The following is a 26,305-nucleotide window of genomic DNA, read 5'->3' as shown; positions in this document are numbered from 1 at the left end:
TATAAGCGTAAAGGAGGTCTGAGTTCCACTCGAGACTAAGTGTGTCTCCAAGAGAGTGCCACCTAGGAAACTCCAAGGTGCAAAACAGTTGACATTGCGCATTGTCTCCGGAGACAAACAGATCTACCCCAGGCTCTCCCCACTGCTGAAATAAATCTTGTGCCACCTCGGGATGGAGACGCCATTTGTGATCATCTATGCATCGACGGCTGAGTTTGTCTGCTCTGGCGTTCAGAGAGCCCGCCAGATGTTTAACCACCAGGGAGATGTCCTGATGTGCCAGCCATGTTCAGAGGTGCAGCGTCTCCTGACAAAGGGTTCGGGACCCTACTCCACCCTGTTTGCTGCAGTACCACATGGCGGTAGTGTTGTCCGTGAACACTTGCACTACTTTCCCTTTGAGAGAGTGAAGAAATGCCTTCAATGCAAGCTTGATCAACCGGAGCTCCAGAAGACTGATATGGAGCCCAGACTCCGCCGGAGACCAGAGGCTTCTGATCTCCGCCTCTCCCATGTGGCCGCCCTATCTCAGAAGTGACGCGTTTGTCAATATGGAAAGATATGGGTGGGGAAGGGAGATGGATCTGCCGTTGACCCAATGCTGATTCGAAAGCCACCACTGCAGGTCTTTCACAGTCCCCTCTGAGATCTGGACCATGTTGGAGAGATTTCCCTGATGCTGCGCCCACTGGAACTTCAAGACCCACTGCAGAGCTCGCGTATGCCATCTGGCATGTGTCACTAGCAGGATGCAGGAGGCCATGAGGTCCAGCAGCCTTGGAGTCAGTCTCACCAAAACCCAAGATAGAGGCTGAAAGATCGGAATCCTAGCCTAAATATCCTGGACTCGCTTTTCGGGAGGCTAGGCATGAAACGGCACTGTGTCCAGAACAGCTTAGATGAAAAGGAGAGTCTGCAAGGGAGTCAGGTAGGACTTCAGCACGTTTATAATGAACCCCAGCGTGTGCAAGAGGTTTGCATAGTTTGAAGGTGGAAGGCAACGTTCTGAGGTGAGTCCACTTTCAACAGTCAGTCGTCGAGGTAGGGGGAAGACTGAAACCCCCAACCTGCGCAGATTAGCTGCAACCACCATCAGCACTTTTGGGAACACCGAGGGGCGCTGGTAAGGCCGAAGGGGAGCACGGTAAAATGAAAGTGCTCATGACCTACCACGAATCGTAAGTAACAGCTGTGGGCAGGCAGGATGAGAATATGGAAATAAGCATCTTGCAAATCCAACTCTACCATCTAGTATCCTGGGTCCAAGGCAGACAGGACCTGAGCCTGGGTGAGCATCTTGAATTTCTCCTTCTTGAGGAAGAGATTGAGGGCCTGAAGGTCTAGGATGGGACGTAAGCGCTTGTCTTTTTTGGGCACCAGAAAGTAGCTGCAGTAACAACCACAACCTACTTCTGGTGCAGGGACCCTCTCAATGGCTCCATTGGTCAAGAGAGATACCACTTCCTGGTGGAGAAATGCCAAATTATCCTCTGGTATACGGGTGAATGATGGAGGCATGGCTGGTGGGGCAGATTCAAAGGAGAGAGAAGCCCCTCCAAATGATCTGGAAAACCCACCTGTCCATAGTGATGAAACCCCAGTGGGGCAGGTGAAGGCGAATCCTGCCGCCAACTGGACCAGAGTAAGGAGACTGACTAGGAGGTTTTGGAGGCTGCAGCAGGGTTGGACTGGGCAGACCTCTTGTTCCCTGTCTCACAACCACGTCCCCGGGGACGCAGCAACTGAACAGCATGGGTGGCACAGTGGCTGGGAAAGGAATGCAACAGGGAGCACCTTCCATGGCCACGAAAGACGGACTGAGGGGGACGAGGAGCATTAGAAAGGCCAAGGGACCGAGCCGTAGCCCGAGAGTACTTGAACCTTTCTAGCGCCAAGTCCACGTTGTCTCCAAAGAGACAGGAGACAAAGGGCATGTCCATAAGGGTCTGTTGGACATCCCCTGACAAACCAGATGAATGTAACCAGGCGTGGTGCCTCAAGGCCACCATCGTCCCGTCCAGCCCACATCGGAGAGTGAACTTTGCTGCATCTCTCCCATTGGTGACTGCATGGGAGACGATAGCACGGGTCTCTTCTGGTATCTGCGGCAGAACTTGCGCAACCGTGTCCTACAGAGAGTAAGTATAACAGGCCAAAAGGCATGAGGTCTTCACGGACTGCAGCGCTACACTGGAGGAAGAAAACAACTACTTCCCAAAATGTTCCAGCCTTTTTGATTCCCTATCTGGAGGTGCGGAAGGGAATGTGCCAGAGGATGAGGATGCCTGGATAGGAAGGGCCTCAGGCATGGGGTGTTAGGACAGGAATTTAGGGTTGTTCAGGGCGAGCAGATGGCAGCGTGCGATTGTCCTGTTCATAGGAGCCCCTTTGTCAGGCCTGGACCAAGTACCCAAATGGGCATTGGTGAGGGCTTCATTGAATGTTAGAAGAGGCTCAGAGGTGGAAGCCCCTGGTTGAAGCACCTCCGTCAGGAGATCAGACCTGAACTGAACAGTTGGCAGCTCAAAGCAGAGGACCTCAGCCACCCTACTGACCACCATGGAATAAGTAGCTCTCTCGGCCGTAGCCACGATAGGAAGAGACAGCACACCAATGTCTGGAGAGGTATCCAGATCAGTGGCCTTGCCCAACTCCTGTGCCCAGTCCATGTTAGGGTCATCCTGGTATTCATGAGGGTCCAGGGACCCCTCCAATCCTTCCCCAAATTTGAACCCATAAGAATAAGGGTCAGAATCCAACCTGGGGTGAATAGGCCCTATCGAAGTCCAAGTTGTCAGGGATCAGGTCAACATTTGATAGTAGGCACCACCGACATCGGGAGCGTTGAAATTCGAACCGGCGCCAGGGAAGGTGTTGATGGTACGACCAGCGTCAGTATGGATCTGAGAGCAGATCTGGAGGGGACTTCAGTGGCCGGAGCCGTGGAACCCAAAGGTCCTCCAACCAAACCCTCTGGGCCCGAAGGCCCCGTAGCAGGGATGGACTGGCCAAAAATTAGGCACATGGCCTCATAGAATTCCTTTATTTGGGCAGGGGTCACCCCAGCTCCTGGAAACACAGGGATGCGTGGAGCAGACTCAAAAGCAGGCTCCGAGGACGGATGCCTTGAACGTCGACACTCCTCCTGCGTCACATTAGCCAAGTGATGGGGTGAAGTCGAAGGATGACGAGACTTCTTCGACTTCTCCTTCTTCTTACCTTGCCCTGAAGACTTTGAGGAAGACGACTGGTGGTGGCTCCACGAATGGCCTTAAGACCTTCCTCTCGCGCAAAACCAGGACCTATGCGGACTGAAGCACCAGGCCGCCATAAGCTTGAGGGACTGCTCCCTCAAGGCCTTCGGGTGCATGGCCCGGCACTAGGAGCACGACTTTGGGTCGTGGTCGCGCTCCAGGCACCACAAACAGACCTGATGCGGATCCGTTACCAACATCATGCAGTGACAGTCCTTGCAAGGTTTGACATCCTCGACGCACCAAGAACTTCACCAGAAAACTCGACAAAAGAGACAAAGTCATTCAAAAATGGACCTAGGGTAACTCTCTGATGTCACTGCACTGAGCGGCATCTATGAACTACTCCCAATGTCATCATGGAAACTACGAAGCCAACGACTCTTGCGGAGTCGAAAAACGGCACCTAACGATGCACAAGGGTATTGCTCAAAGAAAAAAATCTCCAGATCCAGTCTGAGGCCTGGGGATAATTATACAGTAAGGAATCTGCAACTGGAAGTCTCTATCAGATGGGTTGTGTCAAGAACGTCCCTTCTGAACTGCGCCAACTAACAGTGATTTTCCCTCTACTTGCTAAGCGTAGAGTGGTGATGTGATGGGGTAGGTGGACATTGCCACTTGCAGGGGATTGGCACACTGATGTCGTATTCCGCCAGGAGCAGCTTACTGCCTTCTGGGATCTCATGCCCCTAAATTCTTGACCCAAAGGTATTTATTTGGCTCCCCCTTGAATGATACCTTCATACCTACCCAGGCATATCATATACCGGGCAAGACTAATCAAACAATGCGCCCTGCGTTCATTACCAGTAGTACAGGTCGGTTTTGGTTCCAAAGCTTCCTCAACTGCGTAGCCCTGCAAACTATGCCATGACAAGACTCCCCCCAACCCTACCGTCACAACCATATCCACTAGCAAATGTGCATGCTGAGTGCCTGCTTTTTGTTCCTTCTCATTCTTCTTTTGGTTCTTGTTTCTTTATGTTCCCCTTTAGGGTGGACTGTGAAAGATGTAGACCTTTGCTCACACATATTATGCATGCAGTTGGATTACTGTATTTCATGGCTATTCATATCTGCATGCTTTGCTCTATACTTGCATTTCCAAAAATACATTATTAAAAAAAACATCTTAAAGAAAATAATTTCAAGGAAACATCCAAAATCACACGATGAGTAAAGAACACAAGTAGTTCGTTTTTGTTTTTTTGTTCTTTTAGCTCAGGGATGGGTGTTGTTTAGAGAAGATGGGTGTTTTTTAGGGTTCAGAGATGGGATAGGATGAGTTTAGGGGTGGCAAGCGCTTTTAAGGTTTAGTGATGAGAGTTTTGGGGTAGTAAAGGGATTTTAGTGTTCATGGATGGGTGTAGTTAAAGCAGGTGAGGGGTTTTAAGAGTTCAGGGATAAGTTAGGCTTATATGTAGAAAGAGTATTTAGAGTTTAAGGATGTAGGAGTTTAGGGGTAGTGAGTTTTTTTGTTTTTTTAAAGATACCATTATTAGGTGGTTTTCAGGTTTTCAGGGGTGGCAGGTGACTTTTTTTTAAGGTTTCGAGATGAGTTAAGTTTAAGAGTGGTGTATGGTTTTAAGGGCTCAGAAGTCATAGAAACTGGTGTATTTTAGGTGTAGTGAGGTATTTTTAAGTTAGGAGATGGGTGGAGTTTAGGAGTAGAAAGGGTATAAAGGTTTAACTATGTGTGGAGTGTAGGGGTTAAAGATAGGTGACGTTTAGGTGTGATTAATTTTTAGGGGTCAGAGATGGGTGTAGTTTATGCCTGGGAAGGTTTTATTTAGCAGGGAGAGATGGATGGTGTTTAGGGGTGGTGAGGGTTCAGCAGATTAAAAGCACTCAAAGTAGTTGTTTGACAATGTAAAAGATATAGATCTGAAATAATCACATCAGTGACAGCCAAGCTGGTTCTCCCCCCACCCTCCAAGAAACCTGACGCAACTGTATGCAGCTCGAGAACAGCTAGAGGAACAACAAGCCCCAGAGAACCACGCAGCCTTCAAATCCGCAGTCACCGCACACCACCACCTCATCAGATCCACAAAGGGAACTGCCACTCAGGAACACATCCTCGTTAATGCGCACAACAGCAAGGAACTCTTCGCAGTAGTCAAGGAATTCGCTTAACTCAGCTCTGAGTCAGCAGACATCCTTCCAACCCCACCTCCTAAGATCTGTGTGAGCAGCTCGCCACCTTCTTCCACCGCAAGATAAAGGACATCTACGACAGCTTCACCTCCCAAGGCCTACCCCTCCACACCCACAACCACCGAACCCGACTGCCCCAGACCCCAGCAGACTCTGCATGAATGGCCCACGCTCACCACGGATGACATCCTGAGGATCATGCAGAGCATCCCCTCCAGAGCCCCCTCATACGCCTGCCCTCACCACATCTTCAACAGAGCCAGCGCCTCCAATACACCCAAACTCTGCAGTACCATCAACTGTTCCACCCAGTCCGCCACCTTTCACAAAGATTGGAAACATGCAGAAATAAATCCCCTGTTGAAGAAACCATAAGTGGGATCCAAAGAACTAAAGGCCAATCTTGCGACTTCCCTTCCCAGCAAAAGTCATTGAGAAAGCTATCAACTTGCAACTTTCTGAATTCATCGAGACGAACCACATCCTGTACCCTTCCCAATCAGGATTCAGAAGCAACCATAGTACCAAGACTGCTTTCCTAGCTGCCACAGATGACATCCGCACCCTACTCAAACAAGGAGAAAACGCTACCCTCATACTCCTAGACCTCTTGGCCGCCTTCAACACCGTCTCCCACCGCACACTGCGCAAGACTCCACAACGTCAGCATCATCGACTAAGTCCTAGCCTGGATCCATTCCATTCTCACCAGCCGAACTCCTAGAGTCACACTCGCTGTCAGAACCCACCAAGATCAGCTGCAGAGTGCTTCCAGGCTCCTCCCTGCGCCCCACCCTCTTCAACATTTACATGGCCCCGCTCGCAACCATCGTCCGAGAACATGGACTGAACATCATCTCTTATGCCGACAACACACAGCTGATCCTCTCTTTCACTAACGAACCCAAGGCTGACAAGCACTACTTCCACAATGAAATGAAGGCAGTCGCAGCCTGGATGAAGGACAGCTGCCTCAAGCTCAAGTCTGACAAGACCGAAGTTCTCATCAATGGCCCCACCATCTCTACCTTGAAAGACTCCTAGTGGCCCACAGCACTCACGTCACCTCCACCCTGCCACCACTTCCACAGACCACACAAGAAATCTAGGCATCATCCTGGACTCTTCACTTTCCAAGAACCGCCAGGTCAATGCGATCTTGTCATCCTGATTCCACATGCTCTGCTTACTCTGGAAGATCTTCAAATGGATCCCCATTAAATCCAGGAAAACGGTCACCCACACATTCAACAGCAGACTTGACAACGGCAGTGCTCTCTACGTCGGTACCATCCTAAAGATCCAAAGAAACTCCAGAACATCCAGAACGGCAGGCTCATCCTAGACATTTCCTGTCGCAGCCACATCTCCAGCCAGCTACAAGACCTACACTGGCTCTTAATCAACAAGAGGGTCATCTTCAAACTCCCCATCCATGCCTACAAATCCCTCCACAACGCCGGACCCAAATATCTCAACCACTGCTGCTCCTTCTACACACCCACCAGTCACCTCACCATGGCAAAGCTGGCACTGGCCACCAACCCTCGCAACCGCAAAACCATGGCTAAAGGAAGATCTTTCTCCTACCTCGTGGCGAAGACCTTGAACTCCCTGCCTTTGCATCTTGGGCAAGCTCCATCCCTTCCTCAATTCAGGATGGACCGCAAGACTTGGCTCTTCTACTGATACTGAAAGATGGATGATACATGACCCCCCCCCCGCCCCCCCCCCCAAAATGACTTGAGACCCTAACAGGTGAGAAGCTGTGTGCTCTACAAACTTTTATTGATTCAGGTGACATCCTCAGGATGGAATCGTAGTACACACGTACAGTGGCCGCATATGTAATGTGCAATGGGATTGTTCTGCTGTCATTCTTTCCAATTTACCAGTACAAAATCTGTGAAAGTGCTTCTGAGATTTGACTTTGCAATACATTCTCTGTTATCTTCCACGCTGATTTCTTTGCTTGAAAGATCTGGTTCTCTCTCACTTTTCCCATTTCCTTCTTTCTTGACCTACTTTAACAGTTAGTCTTGCATGTGTTTCCTTCATGCTGCTGTTGTGTTTTGGCAGATTTCTCATCCTGATGCACAAGACTGTAAGCCAATATATGAATATGGCCTTAAAGTTTTTTGAGACCAGATGGAGGTTATCTTTAGTTATATTTGATTACTTCATGACAACAGACTCACACCTTACTCTATCCCTTGCCAGCGCTACTCAATGCAAGAAGCCCCACTGATCTCCGATAACCCTCAAAAAGGTAGATGTCCCTAAGATGGGTACATAATAAGCCAGGAGATGTATAGCTGCCATCTGATAATTGTGGATACTTTATCCCTCTTTGCACTAGATGTCTTGATGCTCGAGAAACACAGGCAGGACCAGCACATGAATTTTCAGTGCTCCAGGCAATATATAATTCTGTCTTCTGTAGCACTACTTAAACACTTATAAAGGCCCAAGTACAGTCATTTTATAGTAATTTAATACTATCCCTAAGTTATGCTCTGTCCTATATCAATTGACTTATGGAAGCACCAACCATGCAGCTAGGAAGGCAGGGTAGAAGTGGTAAAGAGCCATGAGAAAGGCTCACATTAGACTTATTAGTGTGTGCAAATGAGATAGCTGCACGTTAGTGAGGGAGTCACTGAAACATGAGATCAGGCATGGACATGACACAAGCTGGAGCATCAAGGAAGGGGACAGAGAACCTTAGGACGAACAAGAGGGCCAAGTTCTGATCAATAAAGCAATGATACAGGCACAGTAAGGGGGGAAGCACAGCAAAAGAGAAGTCAGTTAAGGTGTGTGGCATACAGAGCCTGGCACAACAGGAATCAGTGGCAAGAAATAAATAAAAGTGTACAGCTAGAAAACTGTTGTTTTTAAGAAGCTATGTTCTTCAAATAGGAGTCTCTAGCCTTTCGGGTAAGACTTATGTACTTTATTTCATGCCAGGCCTATAGGTTACGGCAACAGCAGATAGGTCCGGCCAGGGCATCATCCTCCCTCCTACTCTCTATCTCCAGGGTTCGTTTGCAGACTACACACCAACATTCTATCACATCATTTGCTCAGCATTCCAAACATCAGGAAGGGTTGCTAAGTGTATAATCTGTATTGGTTTAAAGTGGTGTAGCTGTTAGCCTGGCAGTGCTCGGGGTATCTTGAAAATAAATCCTCATCTTAACCACAATGTTCTTTGTGTTCTGTGGATTGACGCCACAAAGAAACATTATTTAATAGCTTAAATCACACATATGATAATTTTTTATGTAAATAGTAAAAAAAAAAAAACCTACAGAAATAAAAAAGTTGAACCTAATTATTTACTTCGAATCCACGCCTCTGCCCAGGCTATGTTCACAAGTCACACGTCAAATGTCTGACTCGTATAGATTCTACTTAACTGTCTCCATTCCTGGAAGGGAACCTTTCTTGGCATAATTCTGACAGTTTCCCTCTGTTGTACTTATGCAGATAAAACTAATGTGTGCATTTACAGGTGGTACATTAACAACATAGTACCAATGTCAAAGTCGCAGGTAACAAAGAGTTCATTACAAGGAGAAAAAACATACCCAACCAGAATTAAAAGTGAGAAAGCACCTAGATAATCATGTCTGTGGCAACACTATAAAGGATGATGACTAATGTTGTAATATCTCGTATCTCGATAATTGTCAATACGTATGTTGTCTTGAAAATTTAAATTTTGCCTTTAAGAAAACTAACAAAAACATTTATAAAATGAAAACGTTTCCATATACGTGCCACCTACCTTAACCCTTGACAAACATGAAAATAAGCTTTAAAAAGGCTTCTACCATTACTTTCCTTGAACCTGTGAAGCTTCCCACTATCCTATCAGTTCAACGGAGAGCAAGCATACGGGGTTACCTATGATGAAGACCTCGCAGTTTGCAGCTTTCTGTCAGCATCATGGTCACTTGAGCCTCCGAGGCTTGATCTGAAGAGGGAAAAAATCAAAATGATGTAAGGGCTCAAACAGGGAAAAGGCACATGTGTTAGTACGAAATACTGTCAAGAAAATTAGGTGCACTGAAATGTCTTCTTTACCCCTAACAAACTATTCCAGCTAATAAGTCGCTGAATAAATTTGCTTTAACAAGAATGTGCTAGGAAAGCGGCCGCAGGGCATGGCTTTGCTGCATAAACAATTCAGTGTGGGTTAAAAAAAAAAATCCGGTTGTTCAAATTCCTTTATACATTTCCACTCGATTTTTCAACGTGTTGTTTCAGACTAACCCGAATTGTCCAGGCACGTCCCAGTGAGTTACATCACGCCATGTTATTTGAAATACAAATATGTGCTCCCCAGGTACAAACAGCGCCCAAGACTGTGGCCGCTGCTAGAGGACAGCTGATAGCTCCATTATCCATAGCCATAAACACACAATGTATTCCTTTCACAATATCACAACGCCCATTAACACTTTCGCTGCTTGGCCTTTCCCCCCCACCATCCTAAGCTTTGTTTTTTTTGTCTATGTTGGTTAGTTTACGTTTAGACCCCCCCAACACTTTATGTCCACATAAGATATCACCCCAAATTTGCATCCTTTTTTCCCCACATCCTGGGGATTCTGAAGGTACCCAGGGTTTGTGGATTTCACTGGAGGGGCCCGAGAAATTAGCCAAAACACAGCTATATTTGGGTTTTGGGGAATAATGGGGGAAAAGTGCTAGAGGAAAAAGTATCTGTTTTCCCCCATGCAAATGACATAAATGGAGGTTTTGTGGTGCTAAAATCACCATCTTTCCAGCTTTCCGGACCAGGCAAACTTGAACCAGAAAACCACATTTTTCAACCCAGTTTTGGCATTTTACTGGGAAATAGACAATTTTTTCATATTTTTTATGCTTTCAAACTCCTTTCACTTAGTGGTAAAAATGAGTGTGAAACCAGTGGTGGATCCCAGACATACATTTCTGAAAAGTAGACAAAGTTCTTAATTCAGCAATGGGTCATTTGTGTAGGTCCTTCAAGATTTTCCTATAGAAATGAAATTGAGTAAAAAAAAACCAGCCATTTGTTTCTGCGTTTTCATCTGTAACTTCTTCTACATATGGTAGATTTTCAAAAGCAATATACTGCTACTTCTGGTTGTAGGGATATATAGGGCTTCTGGTTTCACCCAGAACCCCATGTACCCAGGGCCAATAACTGAGCTGCACCTTGCAACAGTTTTTCATTGTGTACCGGGTATACAGTAATTAATTTGGAAAAATATGTAGAGTGAAAAATAGTTATCAAGGAATCTTACGTATTTCTGAATTGGGCACAAGATATGGGGACAGATGTATCATTTTATGGAATTGTGATTCCCTAATTGCGATTCCCTGCGAATCGCAATTATGGATCCGGTAGTCAAATGTACGAAACTCATGGAGTTTCATTTTGCGTTTCCTAATGGGTCGCAAAACGACCTACCTCATTAATATAAAGTTGGTCGCAATTTGAGACCCATTAGGAAACGCTAAAGTCCCATGTATTGTGGGCTGCTGGCATCAGCTTTGCTTTTAAATTAAGCAATCTGTTTAAAATAAAAAGTTTTCTTTTCAATTTTTAAGAGTAGGTATTGGTCCGTGGGAGCAGTGCCTGCTCTTAAATTTTTTTTTGCATGCATTCACAAAGAGGGACCCCTTCCTATTTGCGAATGGGTTACCACCTACTTGATGTAGGTGGTAAAATAAAAATGTTTGTGACCACATTTCAGTCACAAAATATTCCTGCATACTGCTGCGGTTTGGTATTAGGAAGGGATGCCCTTGACATGCCCCTTCCTAACACCGAATCGGTATGTTGTGGCAATTCCAATTTGCAATTCGGTAACAAGGTGACTTGTGCAGCTTTTATCAGGTTCTGTTACCCAGGATCCCTACCAAAACTCAAAATTTGTCTAAAAAAACACACACAAAAAAACAAAACACATTTACCTTACATTTTTGTGATGCGAAGTCCTGGAATCTTAGGGGAGCCACAAATTTACTACCACCCAGCGTTCACCTCGGTCTCCCGACAAAAATGATACCTCACTTGTGTAGGGGAGCCGAGTGCCTGTGACAGGGAAGGGCCAAAAAATGAAGAAATTGAGGGGCAACCAAAGAGGGCCCAAAAGCGCAGATTGTTTTGAATACGTTTTTAGGCTGACTCGGCTGTGGGCAACCACACAAATGGGGCAGAATTTTTATCAGTACAGATGGGGCAGTGCTGGGTGGTAGGAATTGTGTGTATTCCTGCAGAGACTCGAAGTTTCCTTCACAGAAATATGGGGAAATGTGTGATTTTAGTCAAAGTTGGAGTTTTGCAGGGAAGTGTGGGTAAGAAAATGGTATGGGTGCATATGAAGCACACGACCCTGGACACCCCCAGATGTTTAGTTTTCTGAAGTGTCTGAGTCTGGTAGGTTTCTCCAGGTGGCAGCGTACCCAAGTCCAAAAAGAGGAGCTGCTCACTGCTGCAAGTAGGACGATATTGGAAATTTGCCAAGCTCTCCAAGCCCCTATTTAAAATCAACACCCAAAAGAGTCAACTGTTCTCTTGCTTTCCATTGGGATGAGATGCTTTAGACGGCGGGCATTTGGGGGAATTGGTACAGGCAATGGCTGAAAGTCTTTTATTTATAAAAAGTAAAAATGTGTGGGAGCAAAAGCCCATGCCCAAGGGGCCGCTCACCTCTCCCTGGTGGCCTAGTGGAGTGGGTCCTTGCTTGGGGATCACTCTACTGAGGTGATCCCCAAGCAGGGAGCCACTAGGGAGAGGTGCCTTTAAAAAGGGGAGATTCTCCCCTTTTCAACTGTACCGCTCCCTTCGAAATCGTAGCTCAGGGGACTGAGATATGCCCCAGAGCACCAAAGAAAATGAAAGCAAATGCTCATTTTACTTTCATTTCCCCCAGTAATGGCGTTGGCGTGCACGGTGCACTGATCGTCATTACAGGGTGGGGATATTTTTAGCCTTGGGTTGCGGGGAAGCTCTGCCCCAGCAACCAAAGCTAAAAATATACAAATTAAATCCCTCTGGTGCCTGCACCAGAGAGATTTCAAGTGCCAAGTGGGCCGATGGCCGGATGCCACCCAATGCATGCAAAGGGTTAAGTAGCTACGGACAAAGAAAATTTCCCAAAGCAATCAGGGTATTCACTGCTGAACCTGAAGATGGGCTATTTTTTATAAAGTCAGGGTCCCAAAAACATAGACAGAAGCTTCTGTGTCAGACGGGAGCTATAGAAGGTCAGGTGAAAGATAACCAACCATTGAAACCAAGCTCCTGTGATCCTCCAACAGCCTTTAAGAACATACAGATTTACTCTATACAAAAAACAGTGTTATTCTATTTGCCTCTTGTTCATCATTGCCCCTTCCCCGCCCAACAATAGCTGCAAGCAAACACACACATATATATGGAAAATGTCACTTACCCAGTGTACATCTGTTCGTGGCATTAGTCGCTGCAGATTCACATGCTGTGCACATCCCGCCATCTGGTGTTGGGCTCGGAGTGTTACAAGTTGTTTTTCTTCGAAGAAGTCTTTTCGAGTCACGAGATCGAGGGACTCCTCCCATTTCGGCTCCATTGCACATGGGCGTCGACTCCATCTTAGATTGTTTTCCCCCACAGAGGGTGAGGTAGGAGTTGTATATGCTAGTAATAGTGCCCATGCAATGGAGTGAATACGTATGTACATAATGTAGTTTAAAGTAATATATATATTTACAAATATACAGATGTTCAAGATCAACTTCTAAACGGCTACAGGCTCCCAGGGAGGCAGGTGGGCGCATGTGAATCTGCAGCGACTAATGCCACGAACAGATGTACACTGGGTAAGTGACATTTTCCGTTCGGTGGCATGTATAGCTGCAGATACACATGCTGTGCGTAGACTAGTAAGCAGTTATCTCCCCAAAAGCGGTGGTTCAGCCTGTAGGAGTTGAAGTTGTCTGAAACAATGTTCGTAGTACTGCTTGGCCTACTGTGGCTTGCTGTGTTGTTAGCACGTCTACACAGTAGTGTTTGGTAAATGTATGAGGCGTAGACCATGTAGCTGCCTTACATATTTCTGTCATTGGAATATTTCCTAGAAAGGCCATGGTAGCACCTTTCTTTCTAGTTGAGTGTGCCTTTGGTGTAATAGGCAGTTCTCTTTTAGCTTTAAGATAACAGGTTTGAATGCACTTAACTATCCATCTAGCAATGCCTTGCTTAGAAATTGGATTTCCTGTATGAGGTTTTTGGAAAGCAATAAATAATTGTTTTGTTTTGCGAATTAGTTTTGTTCTGTCAATGTAGTACATTTACGCTCTTTTGATGTCCAATGTAAGTAGTGCTCTTTCAGCTACAGAGTCTGGCTGTGGGAAGAACACTGGTAATTCTACTGTTTGATTTAAGTGGAACGGTGATATGACTTTTGGTAAAAATTTAGGATTTGTTCTTAGAACTACTTTATGCTTGTGTATCTGAATAAATGGTTCTTGTATGGTAAATGCTTGAATCTCACTTACTCTTCTTAAAGATGTGATGGCAATTAAAAATGCAACTTTCCATGTTAAGTATTGCATTTCACAAGAGTGCATTGGCTCAAAAGGTGGACCCATGAGTCGTGTTAAGACAATGTTGAGGTTCCATGAAGGAACTGGTGGTGTTCTTGGTGGTATAATTCTCTTTAGACCTTCCATAAATGCTTTTATGACTGGTATTCTAAATAGAGAAGTTGAGTGCGTAATTTGCAGGTAAGCTGTAAGATGTATTTTAATGGAAGAAAAAGCTAGCTTTGATTTTTGCAAATGTAGTAAGTATCCTACGATGTCTTTGGCAGATGCGTGTAAGGGTTGAATTTGATTATTGTGGCAGTAATAAACAAATCTTTTCCACTTATTTGCATAGCAATGTCTAGTGGTAGGTTTCATAGCTTGTTTTATGACCTCCATACATTCCTGTGTAAGGTCTAAATGTCCGAACTCTAGGACTTCAGGAGCCAGATTGCTAGATTCAGCTATGCTGGATTTGGGTGTCTGATCTGTTGTTTGTGTTGCGTTAACAGATCTGGTATGTTTGGTAGTTTGACATGAGGCACTACTGAGAGGTCTAGTAGTGTTGTGTACCAAGGTTGCCTTGCCCATGTCGGTGCTATTAGTAGGAGTTTGAGTTTGTTTTGACTCAGCTTGTTTACTAGATATGGAAGGAGTGGGAGAGGGGGAAAAGCGTAAGCAAATATCCCTGACCAACTCATCCATAACGCATTGCCCTGAGACTGATCTTGTGGGTACCTGGATGCAAAGTTTTGGCATTTTGCGTTTTCCTTTGTTGCAAATAGATCTATTTGTGGCGTTCCCCAACTCTGGAAGTAAGTATTCAGTATTTGGAGGTGAATCTCCCATTCGTGGATCTGTTGGTGATCCCGAGAAAGATTGTCCGCTAGCTGGTTCTGAATTCCTGGAATAAATTGTGCTATTAGGCGAATGTGGTTGTGAATCGCCCAATGCCATATTTTCTGTGCCAGGAGACACAACTGTGTTGAGTGTGTGCCTCCCTGGTTGTTTAGGTAATACATCGTTGTCCTGTTGTCTGTTTTGACAAAAATGTGTTTGTAGCTTATTATGGGTTGAAATGCTTTCAGCGCTAGAAATACTGCCAATAGTTCTAAGTGATTTATGTGAAACTGTTTTTGGTGAGTGTCCCATTGTCCTTGGATGCTGTATTGATTGAGGTGTGCTCCCCACCCTATCATGGAGGCATCTGTTATTACGTATTGTGGCACTGGGTCTTGGAAAGGCCGCCCTTGGTTTAAATTTATACTGTTCCACCACTGAAGCGAGGTGTATGTTTGGCGGTCTACCAACACCAGATCTAGAATTTGACCCTGTGCCTGTGACCACTGTGATGCTAGGCACTGTTGTAAGGGCCGCATGTGCAACCTTGCGTTTGGGACAATGGCTATGCATGAGGACATCATGCCTAGGAGTTTCATCACCTTTTTTACTTGTATTTTTTGATTTGGATACATGGCCTGTATTACATTGTGAAATGCCTGAACCCTTTGTGGACTTGGAGTGGCAATCCCTTTTGCTGTGTTGATTGTCGCCCCTAAGTATTGCTGTGTTTGACACGGCAGAAGGTGTGACTTTGTGTAGTTGATTGAGAAACCTAGTTTGTGTAGGGTTTCTATGACATACTTTGTGTGTTGTGAACACCTTTCTAGAGTGTTGGTTTTGATTAACCAATCGTCTAGGTACGGGAACACATGTATTTGCTGCCTTCTGATATGTGCAGCTACGACTGCTAGGCACTTTGAAAAAACTCTTGGCGCAGTTGTTATTCCGAATGGCAACACCTTGAATTGGTAATGTGTTCCTTGGAATACAAACCTTAAGTACTTTCTGTGTGAAGGATGCATCGGTATATGGAAATATGCATCCTTTAGGTCTAGTGTTGTCATGTAGTCTTATTGTTTGAGTAGTGGGATTACATCTTGTAATGTCACCATGTGAAAGTGATCTGATTTGATGTAGGTATTTAATGTTCGGAGATCTAATATAGGTCTCAGAGTCTTGTCTTTTTGGGGTATGAGAAAGTACAGAGAGTAAACTCCTGTTCCTTTCTGGTATTCTGGTACTAATTCTATTGCTTCTTTTAGTAGTAATGCCTGAACTTCTAGTCCTAGAAGATCTATATGTTGTTTTGACATATTGTGTGTTTTCGGTGGCACGTTTGGAGGGAATTTGAGAAATTCTATGCAATAACCATGCTGGATAATTGCCAGTACCCAAGTGTCTGTTGTTATCTCCTCCCAATGTTTGTAAAATTGTCCTAGTCTCCCCCCACAGGTGTTATGTGTTGGGGATGTGTGACTTGGAAGTCACTGTTTGTTTTGAGGGGTTTTGGGGCTTTGGAACTTCCCTCTATTTTTTTGGAATTGTGCCCCTCTATATTGCTCCCGAAAACTTCCCCGCTGGTATTGGCTTTGATAAGTGGGCCTTGCTTGTGAGGTTGTGGCCTCTGTAGGTTGACCTCGAAACCCTCCCCTAAATGGTGTTTTGCGAAATGTGCCTCTGCTTTGTGGGGAGTAGAGTGCGCCCATGGCTTTTGCGGTATCAGTATCTTTTTTGAGTTTTTCAATAGCAGTGTCGACTTCCGGCCCAAACAACTGCTGTTCATTAAAGGGCATATTCAGCACGGCTTGTTGTATTTCCGGCTTGAATCCTGACGTACGCAACCATGCGTGTCTCCTTATTGTTATTGCAGTATTTACTGTCCTTGCAGCTGTATCTGCTGCGTCCATTGATGACCGTATCTGATTATTGGAGATACTTTGTCCTTCTTCTACCACTTGTTGTGCCCTTTTCTGGAACTCTTTGGGTAAGTGTTCTATGAAATGCTGCATTTCATCCCAATGAGCTCTATCGTATCTTGCCAAAAGTGCTTGTGAATTGGCAATACGCCATTGGTTTGCTGCTTGTGCTGCGACTCTTTTACCCGCAGCATCGAATTTGCGACTCTCCTTGTCTGGAGGTGGTGCATCTCCCGAGGTATGAGAGTTTGCTCTCTTGCGAGCTGCCCCAACAACCACAGAATCTGGTGTTAATTGCTGCGTAATATAAACAGGGTCTGTTGTTGGTGGCTTGTACTTTTTTTCCACCCATGGAGTTATGGCTCTGCCTTTAACAGGCTCCTGAAATATTTGTTTTGAATGTTTTAGCATTCCTGGGAGCATAGGTAAGCTTTGGTATTGGCTATGAGTGGAGGAGAGTGTATTAAATAAAAAGTCATCTTCAATTGGTTCTGAATGCAAGGTGACGTTATGAAACGCAGCTGCCCTTGAGACCACCTGCATGTAGGATGTACTGTCTTCAGGTGGCAACGGCCTTGTAGGGTAACAGCCTGGGCTGTTATCTGATACAGGAGCATCATAAAGGTCCCATGCATTAGGATCATCTTGACTCATTGCAGTATGAGTCGGAGATTGCATCAGTGGTGGAGTGGCTACCGGTGATGTGTGCATTGATGGTGGTGGAGTTGTTTGTCTTGCCACCTTTGCCTGTGGCTGCTTGTCCTTTTCTTGAAAGGCAAGTCTTCTTTTCATCTTAATTGGGGGAAAAGTGCTTATCTTCCCTGTGTCTTTTTGAATGTGGAGCCTTCTTTGAGTGTAGTCTGGCTCAACAGATTGAAGTTCCTCTCCGAACTTATGTCCTTGCATCTGGGAGGACAATCCCTGTTCCTCTGTGTAGGAACCTGTTTTCGGTTCCGAGGCTGGATGTTTCGGAATCGAAATCTTTTTGGTCGCCTTTTTGGGCTCCAAGGCAACCTTCTTTATTTTCGGCGTCGTGGTTTCTCGGTGCCGAACCATTTCGGTGCCACTGTCTCAGTGCCGAATCTGTTCGGGCCGGTGTCTCGGGCCCGAGATTGATGTGTGGCGGTATCTCGACCGGAGTCGAATGACTTCGCCACATGCATGCCCTTTTTCGGTGCCGATGATCGGTCACCTATTTTTCGGGTTAAGCCATGGCCTGGTGGCGGTGGCGTCCCCTGGGCTTTTGCTGTCTTCTCGTGAGTTTTATGTTTCGATGTCTTACTCACGGTTTTCGGCGTTTCTTCGGGATCGAGCTCGTCCGAGTCCGATTCATGGATGGAGAAGCTTTCTTCTTCCTCCTCGAAACGCCCTTGTCCTGTCGGCGCCGACGCCATCTGCAGTCTTCTTGCTCTTCGGTCTCTTAATGTCTTCCTCGACCGAAACGCTCGAGAGGCTTCACAGGTATCCTCCTTGTGCTCTGGAGACAGACACAAGTTACAGACCAGATGCTGATCTGTATATGGATACTTGTTATGGCATTTTGGGCAGAAGCGGAATGGGGTCCTTTCCATCAGCCTTGAAGAGACACGTGGCTGGGCCGACCAGGCCCCGACGGGGGGATCGAAAAAACCCTGAGGGGCCACCGGAGCTCTTCAAAAGTCGGTGTCGATCTGTTATAACTAACCCGATACCGAACGCAAACAATACCGACGATTTTTCCGAGATTCTAACTAACTTTCCGACCCGAAACACGGAGCGAACAGGAACACGTCCCGACCCGATGGCGGAAAAAAACAATCTAAGATGGAGTCGACGCGCCAATGCGCAATGGAGCCGAAATGGGAGGAGTCCCTCGATCTCGTGACTCGAAAAGACTTCTTCGAAGAAAAACAACTTGTAACACTCCGAGCCCAACACCAGATGGCGGGATGTGCACAGCATGTGAATCTGCAGCTACACATGCCACCGAACATATATCTATAGTGCACAAAATGCAGCTGTATAAAAATCCATATTTCACAGAGTACAGTGAAATAATAGAAGCTTTACATAGTTGCTTCTGAAGTACGAATTCCAGCATCATACCAACAGCCCTAAAACCACTCTACAGAGCTTAATTGTCATGGCAACTAGGATTATGCAGAATGGATGGCCAAATCATGCAGCAAGGTTAACTCAAATATGCAGCAAAAATGCTAATTGTTATATGAAATCTGTGAGGCAGTAAAGCGTTTTCCTGCCATGTCAATTTAATCATGTTGTTGCGATAAATTCAAATTTAACTTTTGCACTTTATTAAGAAATGTGTGAATAAGCCTTTATTATTAAAGTTTCTCTAAATAAAATGTATTATTGGGCAATATTTATTTCACTGTTTTTAGAGGGAGGGATGGATGGAGGGAGGGAGTGAGAGAGAGAGAGAGAGAGAGAGAGAGAGCGAGCGTGCGTGTGTGTGTGCGTGTGCGCGCCCGTCTATATTACACAATGGTGGTTGCCACTGTATAGTTAGGTTAGACTTTCCATAGGGAAAGTGTTTTTTGTTTTGCCAATAATATGGTGCCGTTTGATGGATCTCCACTACACTTTCCAAAACAAAAACCACATAATTCTCAGCTCCGTCTTGGAAAGTTTTGGGGTGATCAGTCAAGAGGGAGCCGACAAAACTGGGGGATCCCAAAACATGTTCACTCCACCTTATAATTAGGTTCAGATTTTAGACGCACAAAACCATAGAAATTCAACAGTTATACTTAACAGTTATACTTAAATAACTATAACTTGTGCTGTAAGGTAACTATAACTCGTGCCCCCACCATGCACAGTTTTCTCATCAATAATTGTATTACAAATGTGGAAGGTATATTCTAAATGATGTCATAGAAGATGTTATTACTGATGTACTATGTGGAGTAAAGTAGCAGTGCAACACGAGGGAGCGAGTTATAGTTACCTTTCAGCACGAGTTAGTGTCTTAAGATAAGTAGAACTGTTGAACTGCTATGGTTTTGTGCTTGTAAAATCTGAGCCCAACTATAATGCCCCTTCACCCTTTGGCCTTTTAGTGAGTTTCTGAGGCCTCAGGCACCCAGGCGCCGCAGACAAGCCGCTGTGGGTACCAGACCACAGGCCACGCAAAGCCTTTGGCTGTGTGCAGTGTGGGCTGGCTGCAGGGCCTGGCATGAGGCCAACCCTCCCGTAGGCACCCAACTGGTTGGCCACAGGGCATGGGCCCTACCCATGGCACCCAGTGTGCACTTTTATAGACTCTGGGGGAGCAAGGATGCATTCACCTCTATCAAGTATTCAAGAGCATTTTCAACATGGAATTGCAGAGAAAACACCCTTGCTCTGCCTTGGGTAAGTACAAGAAGTTGGGAGGAACTGTCTTTGACAGAAGCAGCGCTTCAACTGGGGCACCTGCTAGGTTTATATTTTTAAGTGCTTCCCAATAAGGTTTATTTTTTTGTGAAATGAGCATCTATGCCAGAATGGATCCTCACTGGCTTATTTATCCAAAAAGAATCCACGGTTTTGTGCAAAATGTCTATTCAACTTGAGTACTTTCTACTGGCTAATTGGTAAGTGCTACCTCGTTGGATAAATGTAGTGTGCACATTCTAGGCTACCACTACGTAAAGGACCACAAGATAATGCATCCAGTGACCATGGTGTAATATTGGCAATGTGACTGTTCCTCACGGGCCTTCCTACTTACATCTGTGCTAACATGAATCCTCATATAGAGAACAGATCTACAAAGACTTACATTTCCAGCGGTTACATCCTCTTAATAATGTGAAGTAACTGCTTCTTAGTTTAGTGGTGATGTGCACATAATCCTGTGCATCACAAAGGGAAGACAAATGTATATCACTAACTTATACAGGAGAGGGTATGGGGGTGTAAACAAGCGGAACTTCAATGTCATTTTGTACATTTGCATACTGGTAGATAAAGGATGGAATCTGCTCTCACACTAGGAGAGGACAGAAAAGATCTCCCTCGTCACAATCTCCACAGAAGAGATTTTGCTCCAATAGAGCAAGAATGCATTCACCTCCACTGAGTATTTCAAAGTGTTTTTAAATGACAATTTCAACAAAAAACACCCTTGCTCTGCCTTGATAAGTTCAAGAAATTGGGAGGATTTGTCCTTTACAGAAGCAGGCCTTCAAATGGGGCACCTGGATTGCTTATACTTGTAGTGCTTTCTGTTGAGGTTTAATATCTGTGAAATGAGCATTGGTGCCATAAAAGATCTTCACCTGCTTAGTTATCCAAGAGAAGTCAACAGTTTAGAGCAAAACTGTTGACTTTTGAAGACTGCAGGGGAGCCTCAATTCCCCCATGGTCCCACTGCTCCTGCAGGCAAAAGCAGCAAGAAATGCTGCGTCACGCATGCAGGAGTAATTGTTTCATCTGTTTTCCTGTCTGCTTGCAGCAGGCAGATATACAGCTGAAAAGTTGGCTCCCAGCACGTGGGAACAGTTTTCCTGCTCCTCCCTGCTGGGAGCAGACTAACAGTATGCTGTCGATTGGCTAGAGCTCTCATATGCTTTCACAAAGCAACAGCAAACTTCTATGTTTCGAGGGTCAGGAAGGTGGTAGACCGGTGGCCCTACATGGCAAAGTAGGGGGTCTACGCAGCCCCCCTCCAATTTCCTTCTAAAACCCAGTGGAGGTGGTGTTTCTTGGGGCTCTTAATGGCCTCAGGTGAGGGGGAAAATTGGGGAGCGCGTGTGGCCCCCTCCTTTAAAATCTACAATCGACCAGCTCGGGGAGGTGGTTGTCCCTGTGGTCAAGATTGGCCATTTGGGGCACGTGCACCTCCTCCATAAAAATAAAAAAAATTATATTCCCCTGTGACATGGCCCACTAAACATGGGGGCTAAACTTTGAACATGTGTTTTTTTTTTTACTGCAGATCCTGAGCGATTTTGTAGCAAAAGTACAAAAAAAATGCTTCCTGGCCCTAGAAGGATCACTGGGGGGACCCATAACCAGGCAAAGGGGGATCAGGGTATTCCTACACTGCCACCTTTTTTTTTTTTTTTTCTTTTAAACTTTCTTTTGGGACTCTGCTAAATCAGAGGCCGAAAATGGCTACCAACACTTACTGGTTGAAGTGCTGGCAGCCAACCAGATCTCAGTTTGAGATGTCGGATAAATGTCCCTCGACTTCAATATTTTTTTTACTTTAAATATTTCCAAAACTACTGAAGGAAGTAACCCCAAATCACAAAAAGCACGCTTTCTGGACCAAGAGCTAACTTTTGGCCGAATTTGGTGTAATTCAATCTGGTGCTTTGGGCTGTAGACATATCTATAATCCATATGGGAAACTGCATGGGGACAATGCTTTTTTGGGACTTCCCCCTTTTCTAGGCACCCGCTTGAGGAATTCCAGTGTGAGTGTGTGTGTGTGTGTGTGTGTGTGTGTGTGTGTGTGTGTGTGTGTGTGTGTGTGAGCTTAAGTAACTGTTACACTTACCAACGTGATGCACAGTTACCAGTGATGTCATTCCAGATGTCAGTCAGTTCTAAACTTTATACGGCAATGGAGCCATTAAAGATCAACATAATACAGTTTACACATGTAGTCAATTTCATAAAATGAGCAATTACATAGCAAATATAATCTCATTAGGAAAGGTGTAAAACTTTGTTTAAAACTAAAAATACAATAAAATATCTCATACACCAAAATACAGTTGTACCGAAGCTGACCAACAGAATATTTTCCTGATGTCTAAAGACCCTCTAATTCAGACAATCACCGTGTGGCAAACCCCTGGAGAATCTGGGTGCTGAAGGAATCAAACAATTGTTCTGTATCTCGGAGCATAGCGTATGCAGAAGAGGACCTAAAAAATGAGTTCTCATAGATTTCTAGAGTGTACAACGTAGCATAATGTGCTTTGCTGTGAATTGGAAGTAAGTGAGATAAACTTTGAGCTCATGGCTAGGTGATAAGGCATAGTAATAAACCAAAGAAGAAAAGTGTTCTGCCTTATGGCTGCAGATAAGATGTACTTGATCATAGAAAGACGACTTTATCTAGGCTCTAGCTGGGAAGGGAATTAGGTCAGGATTGTTATAGGACTCTCTGACTCCCAGTCTACTACTCTTAACATACTCCACCCACGCACTGGAGTCTGATGTCCTGGGCTAGGCAGTCTAAAAGGATACTTTCAGAGAGGCCTAGCTAAGGGGTTTGCCAGATTTCCAAAAATGATAACAGCGGGGCAAGCCCTAAAGCATCCTCCAAATAATTTAAGCCCATTTCTGAATGACAAAACAAAGTAGTTGAACCCAGTGGCAAAATAAGTAACCTTCACAGAAAGCTTTTTTTCTTCTGGTTGGAGTCTGAAGCAGTTGCGGTATCCCTACACTCCCATCCCCATAGGTGTCAATTGAGCGACACTTAGGTTTGAACAGGATTATCCTCTCCCTCACTGGTCTATGAACTAATTTGGATGCAAAACTGAAAATAGCTTACACTCATCTGGTTATTTGCTGCACCTTCAGCACTAACGAAGATTCCCAGTTTAGTTTCAGTCAAAAGACAGCCCCAGGTAAGTAAAACTCCCTACTTCAGCAACGGAGGCACCTTCTATAAAATGTCTTGGTTTTAGTTCTCTTTGGCCCACAAACAATTACACAGGACTTTTGCTGACTGATCGTCAGAACTAAAGTTGACATGAATTCAGTAAAAGTGCCCAGTGCTCTCTTTAGGCCAATTGCAGTCCTAGCTGTAAGGACAGTTTCATCCACATATAGGAAGGTCAGGCTAAATCAAGTGCCTGCCCTCACAAAATAAATTTTTTTCCTGTAACAAATGGCCTTTAAGACCATTAATGTATTTAAGAAAAAAGAACGGGTCTACAATACAACTGTGGTGGACTTCTTGGTTACAGTGAAAAGATGGTGTACCTTGCCCCTTGGACCGAAGCGGATCTTAGCCAAGGTGTTCCAATGCAGGCGATGAACAAGGATAATAAGGGGTTCTTCTACACCCAGATTTCCCAAAATAACCCATCATTTGGATTGGTTTAAAGTGCTGAAAGCACACAAGTCCATGAATCCTAGCTGTAACAGCCTTTCATGGCCATGGTATATTTAAAGATTATAGAGGAAAGGTTCAGGCACTGCTCAACCATGCCAAACCCTTGTCTGAAACCATATTGCGTTTCAGAAAGATTATTGGAGCTGGCCCAACCCTTCAATCACGCTAAAGGAACCTTTCCCAAGAATCTTTACTGTAGAATTCAGTAGCAATATTGAGCAAAGGGTCAATATTCTCTCCGAACTCTATCAGTCCCAGGTATTTTTCTTCACTGGTCCAACCTCGAACAATGCCGGGATTAAATATTCTATATTGGAGGAAGGTCCCTCTTTAAATAATGGATGGTTCACGACCTCTCAAAAAATCCTCACAGCCTTATAGTTCCCAGCTGCTAACAGGTCAGACCACATCACATTTCTAAGTTCACATAAAAATTTGGGCAAAAATAATAATTGCCTGCGCTGATTTTCTACTTACTTGATCGGTGCCCAGCCAAGTCGATACTTAAAACTCAAGATAAACTGACGCGTAGGGAGCTATTTAAAAACTTAGTTAGCATTTGCTGTAGTTCATTTAAAGGTTATTAAAGTTTTGTCTTCTAATTAATATTTCGCAGTATAGTATGGTTGTTCCTCCATAAAATGTAATCAAAAGGTAATCATAATTATGCAAACTTTCAACCAATTCAATTCTGTTGGCACAGGGGTGTAACAAAACTTGAGGCCCTCAGCAACGTACTACGAGGGGACCCCTCTGGATTTACTCAGGTGCTCTGAAGCCAGGGTACTGTGCTGCTGAGGGGGACCCCCTGGAGGTGGCCTGCACATCAGGGGCTGCGAGGGCCTTTGTTACGCCACTGTGTTAACAGTTGTCCAATTTCATTTAATTAGTAGTTCCCATAATTACAACAATTTTCAGCCTTATACGAATTTTCACGTACATAAACTGCTATTTCTTTAATTGCTAAAGTGCTAGTGCAATGTGCAAAGTACTGTAATTCTGTGTTAGTGCAAAAATATGAAAAATACTGTGGACATTATAAACAAAGTTTGAGAAAAAGGACAGTATGGATGCCCTAGTTGCCTGTGATAGTACTAAGTCCCACTGGGCTAATTAGTTGTTAGGCAAAACATGATCTTGTTAAATTGGGCTATCATCATATCAACAAATTCAAATACTATGTGAGCCAAGATATTGGTAAAGATATCTTATTAAAATGTAGATCAGTGCCTTTCACTTCAGGAGCATTAGGATGTAGTAATGTTCCTTTGGGCCACAAACAATCCTGTTCAAACACAAACAGTCCTGTTCATCTGTTTTGGGTGGATTTAAAAACTGTTATTCTATGTCACTAATGATATGAAGGTCTCCGCTGTAATGGGTTTGTATGTTTACCTCCCACTGTGGATGTTCAGTTTCTCATCCATGTTAAGACCTATCAGATGTATGCTATCATAGCTTAAGATGCATCTAGATTCCAATTGGCCAGCTCTTGGTTTCCTCTCCTACTGTTTTAAGGAATCCTAGCCACTCCAGAAAATGTGAATGCAGTGCTTTCGTCATTATGATCCTTTTCATAGTGTGCCAGGGGATAGGAGCTGTTGCTGTTCTTTATTGCATGAAGATGTACCAAAATTATTTTCTTAAGTGGAAAGATTGTGCTTGCAAAAAACAATATGTGGGCAGCACAATCAAGTATGTAAACACAGAAGTTGAAGATAAAGGTTATATGCTTTCAAATCTTATTAGATTTCGTAGGTGACCAAAAACAGGTGGCTCTACTTGTACTATTTGTTCATGACTTACATATTTCACACAGTACAATACCCCTTGCCTCCCAAAATACTGTTTCCTCCTTCCAATGATTTGGTTTGGAGAGACAAAAGGCACTGTAAAGTGTGGAAAATATAAGGCATGCAAAAAAACACAATGCAACCATACAACCAACTTTGTGAGATTATGTATATTACCCAGCGGCAGTCGCCACTGAGTAGTTATTGTTAGGTAGCCTTTCCACAGGAAATGAGTCGGTGTTGCAATAACTTTGGCAGCATTTGACGAATCTCCACAAAGCTCTTTTTTTTTTCCTTTTTTTAAAGTGCTCATTTTAACCTAGTTGGTGCTTTGAAAGTGTCAGGGAGATCTTGCCTAGCAGGGGCGAGAAAAAAGGGAAGCAGCACAATAAAAAATCCCCATGCACTTTCCTTAGACACTTTAGGAAGTGCTACTGCAAAAACAGCTTAACGGAACTACACCAAATGTGACAGGAAGCTAGATCTTAGCCCGCAGATTGTGATTTTCTGAAATTTGGTGTAAATCTGTTCAGTACTTTGAGAAATTGAGGCTAAAAAATATTTGTATAGCTGGAAGTCCCTCAACCCCAAATCAAAAAAGAGGAGCATTCTGATTATCCCAGGGAACATACCCCCCACCCCATGGGCCATCTCCCCCCTTCTGGTAAAATAGACTCACCTCCAGAGGAGACTGAGTCCTCTTGA

At 44.6% G+C, this 26,305-nt stretch overlaps 1 protein-coding gene across 4 annotated transcripts in view; it reads right to left on the bottom strand.

Annotated features, from left to right (window-relative positions):
* RYK (receptor like tyrosine kinase) overlaps positions 1-26,305 on the bottom strand; it is a 630,333-nt gene that overhangs the window by 118,132 nt on the left and 485,896 nt on the right. For all 4 annotated transcript variants that reach the window (XM_069213581.1, XM_069213579.1, XM_069213580.1 and 1 more), the window contains exon 10: positions 9,327-9,396. In XM_069213581.1, the coding sequence (XP_069069682.1) occupies positions 9,327-9,396 (70 nt within the window). The remainder of the gene's footprint in view (positions 1-9,326; positions 9,397-26,305) is intronic.

This window comes from Pleurodeles waltl, chromosome 11 (assembly GCF_031143425.1).
Source record: "Pleurodeles waltl isolate 20211129_DDA chromosome 11, aPleWal1.hap1.20221129, whole genome shotgun sequence".
In the NCBI taxonomy this organism is placed as follows: Eukaryota; Metazoa; Chordata; class Amphibia; order Caudata; family Salamandridae; genus Pleurodeles; species Pleurodeles waltl.
This window is presented reverse-complemented; position numbering and strand designations above follow the sequence as displayed.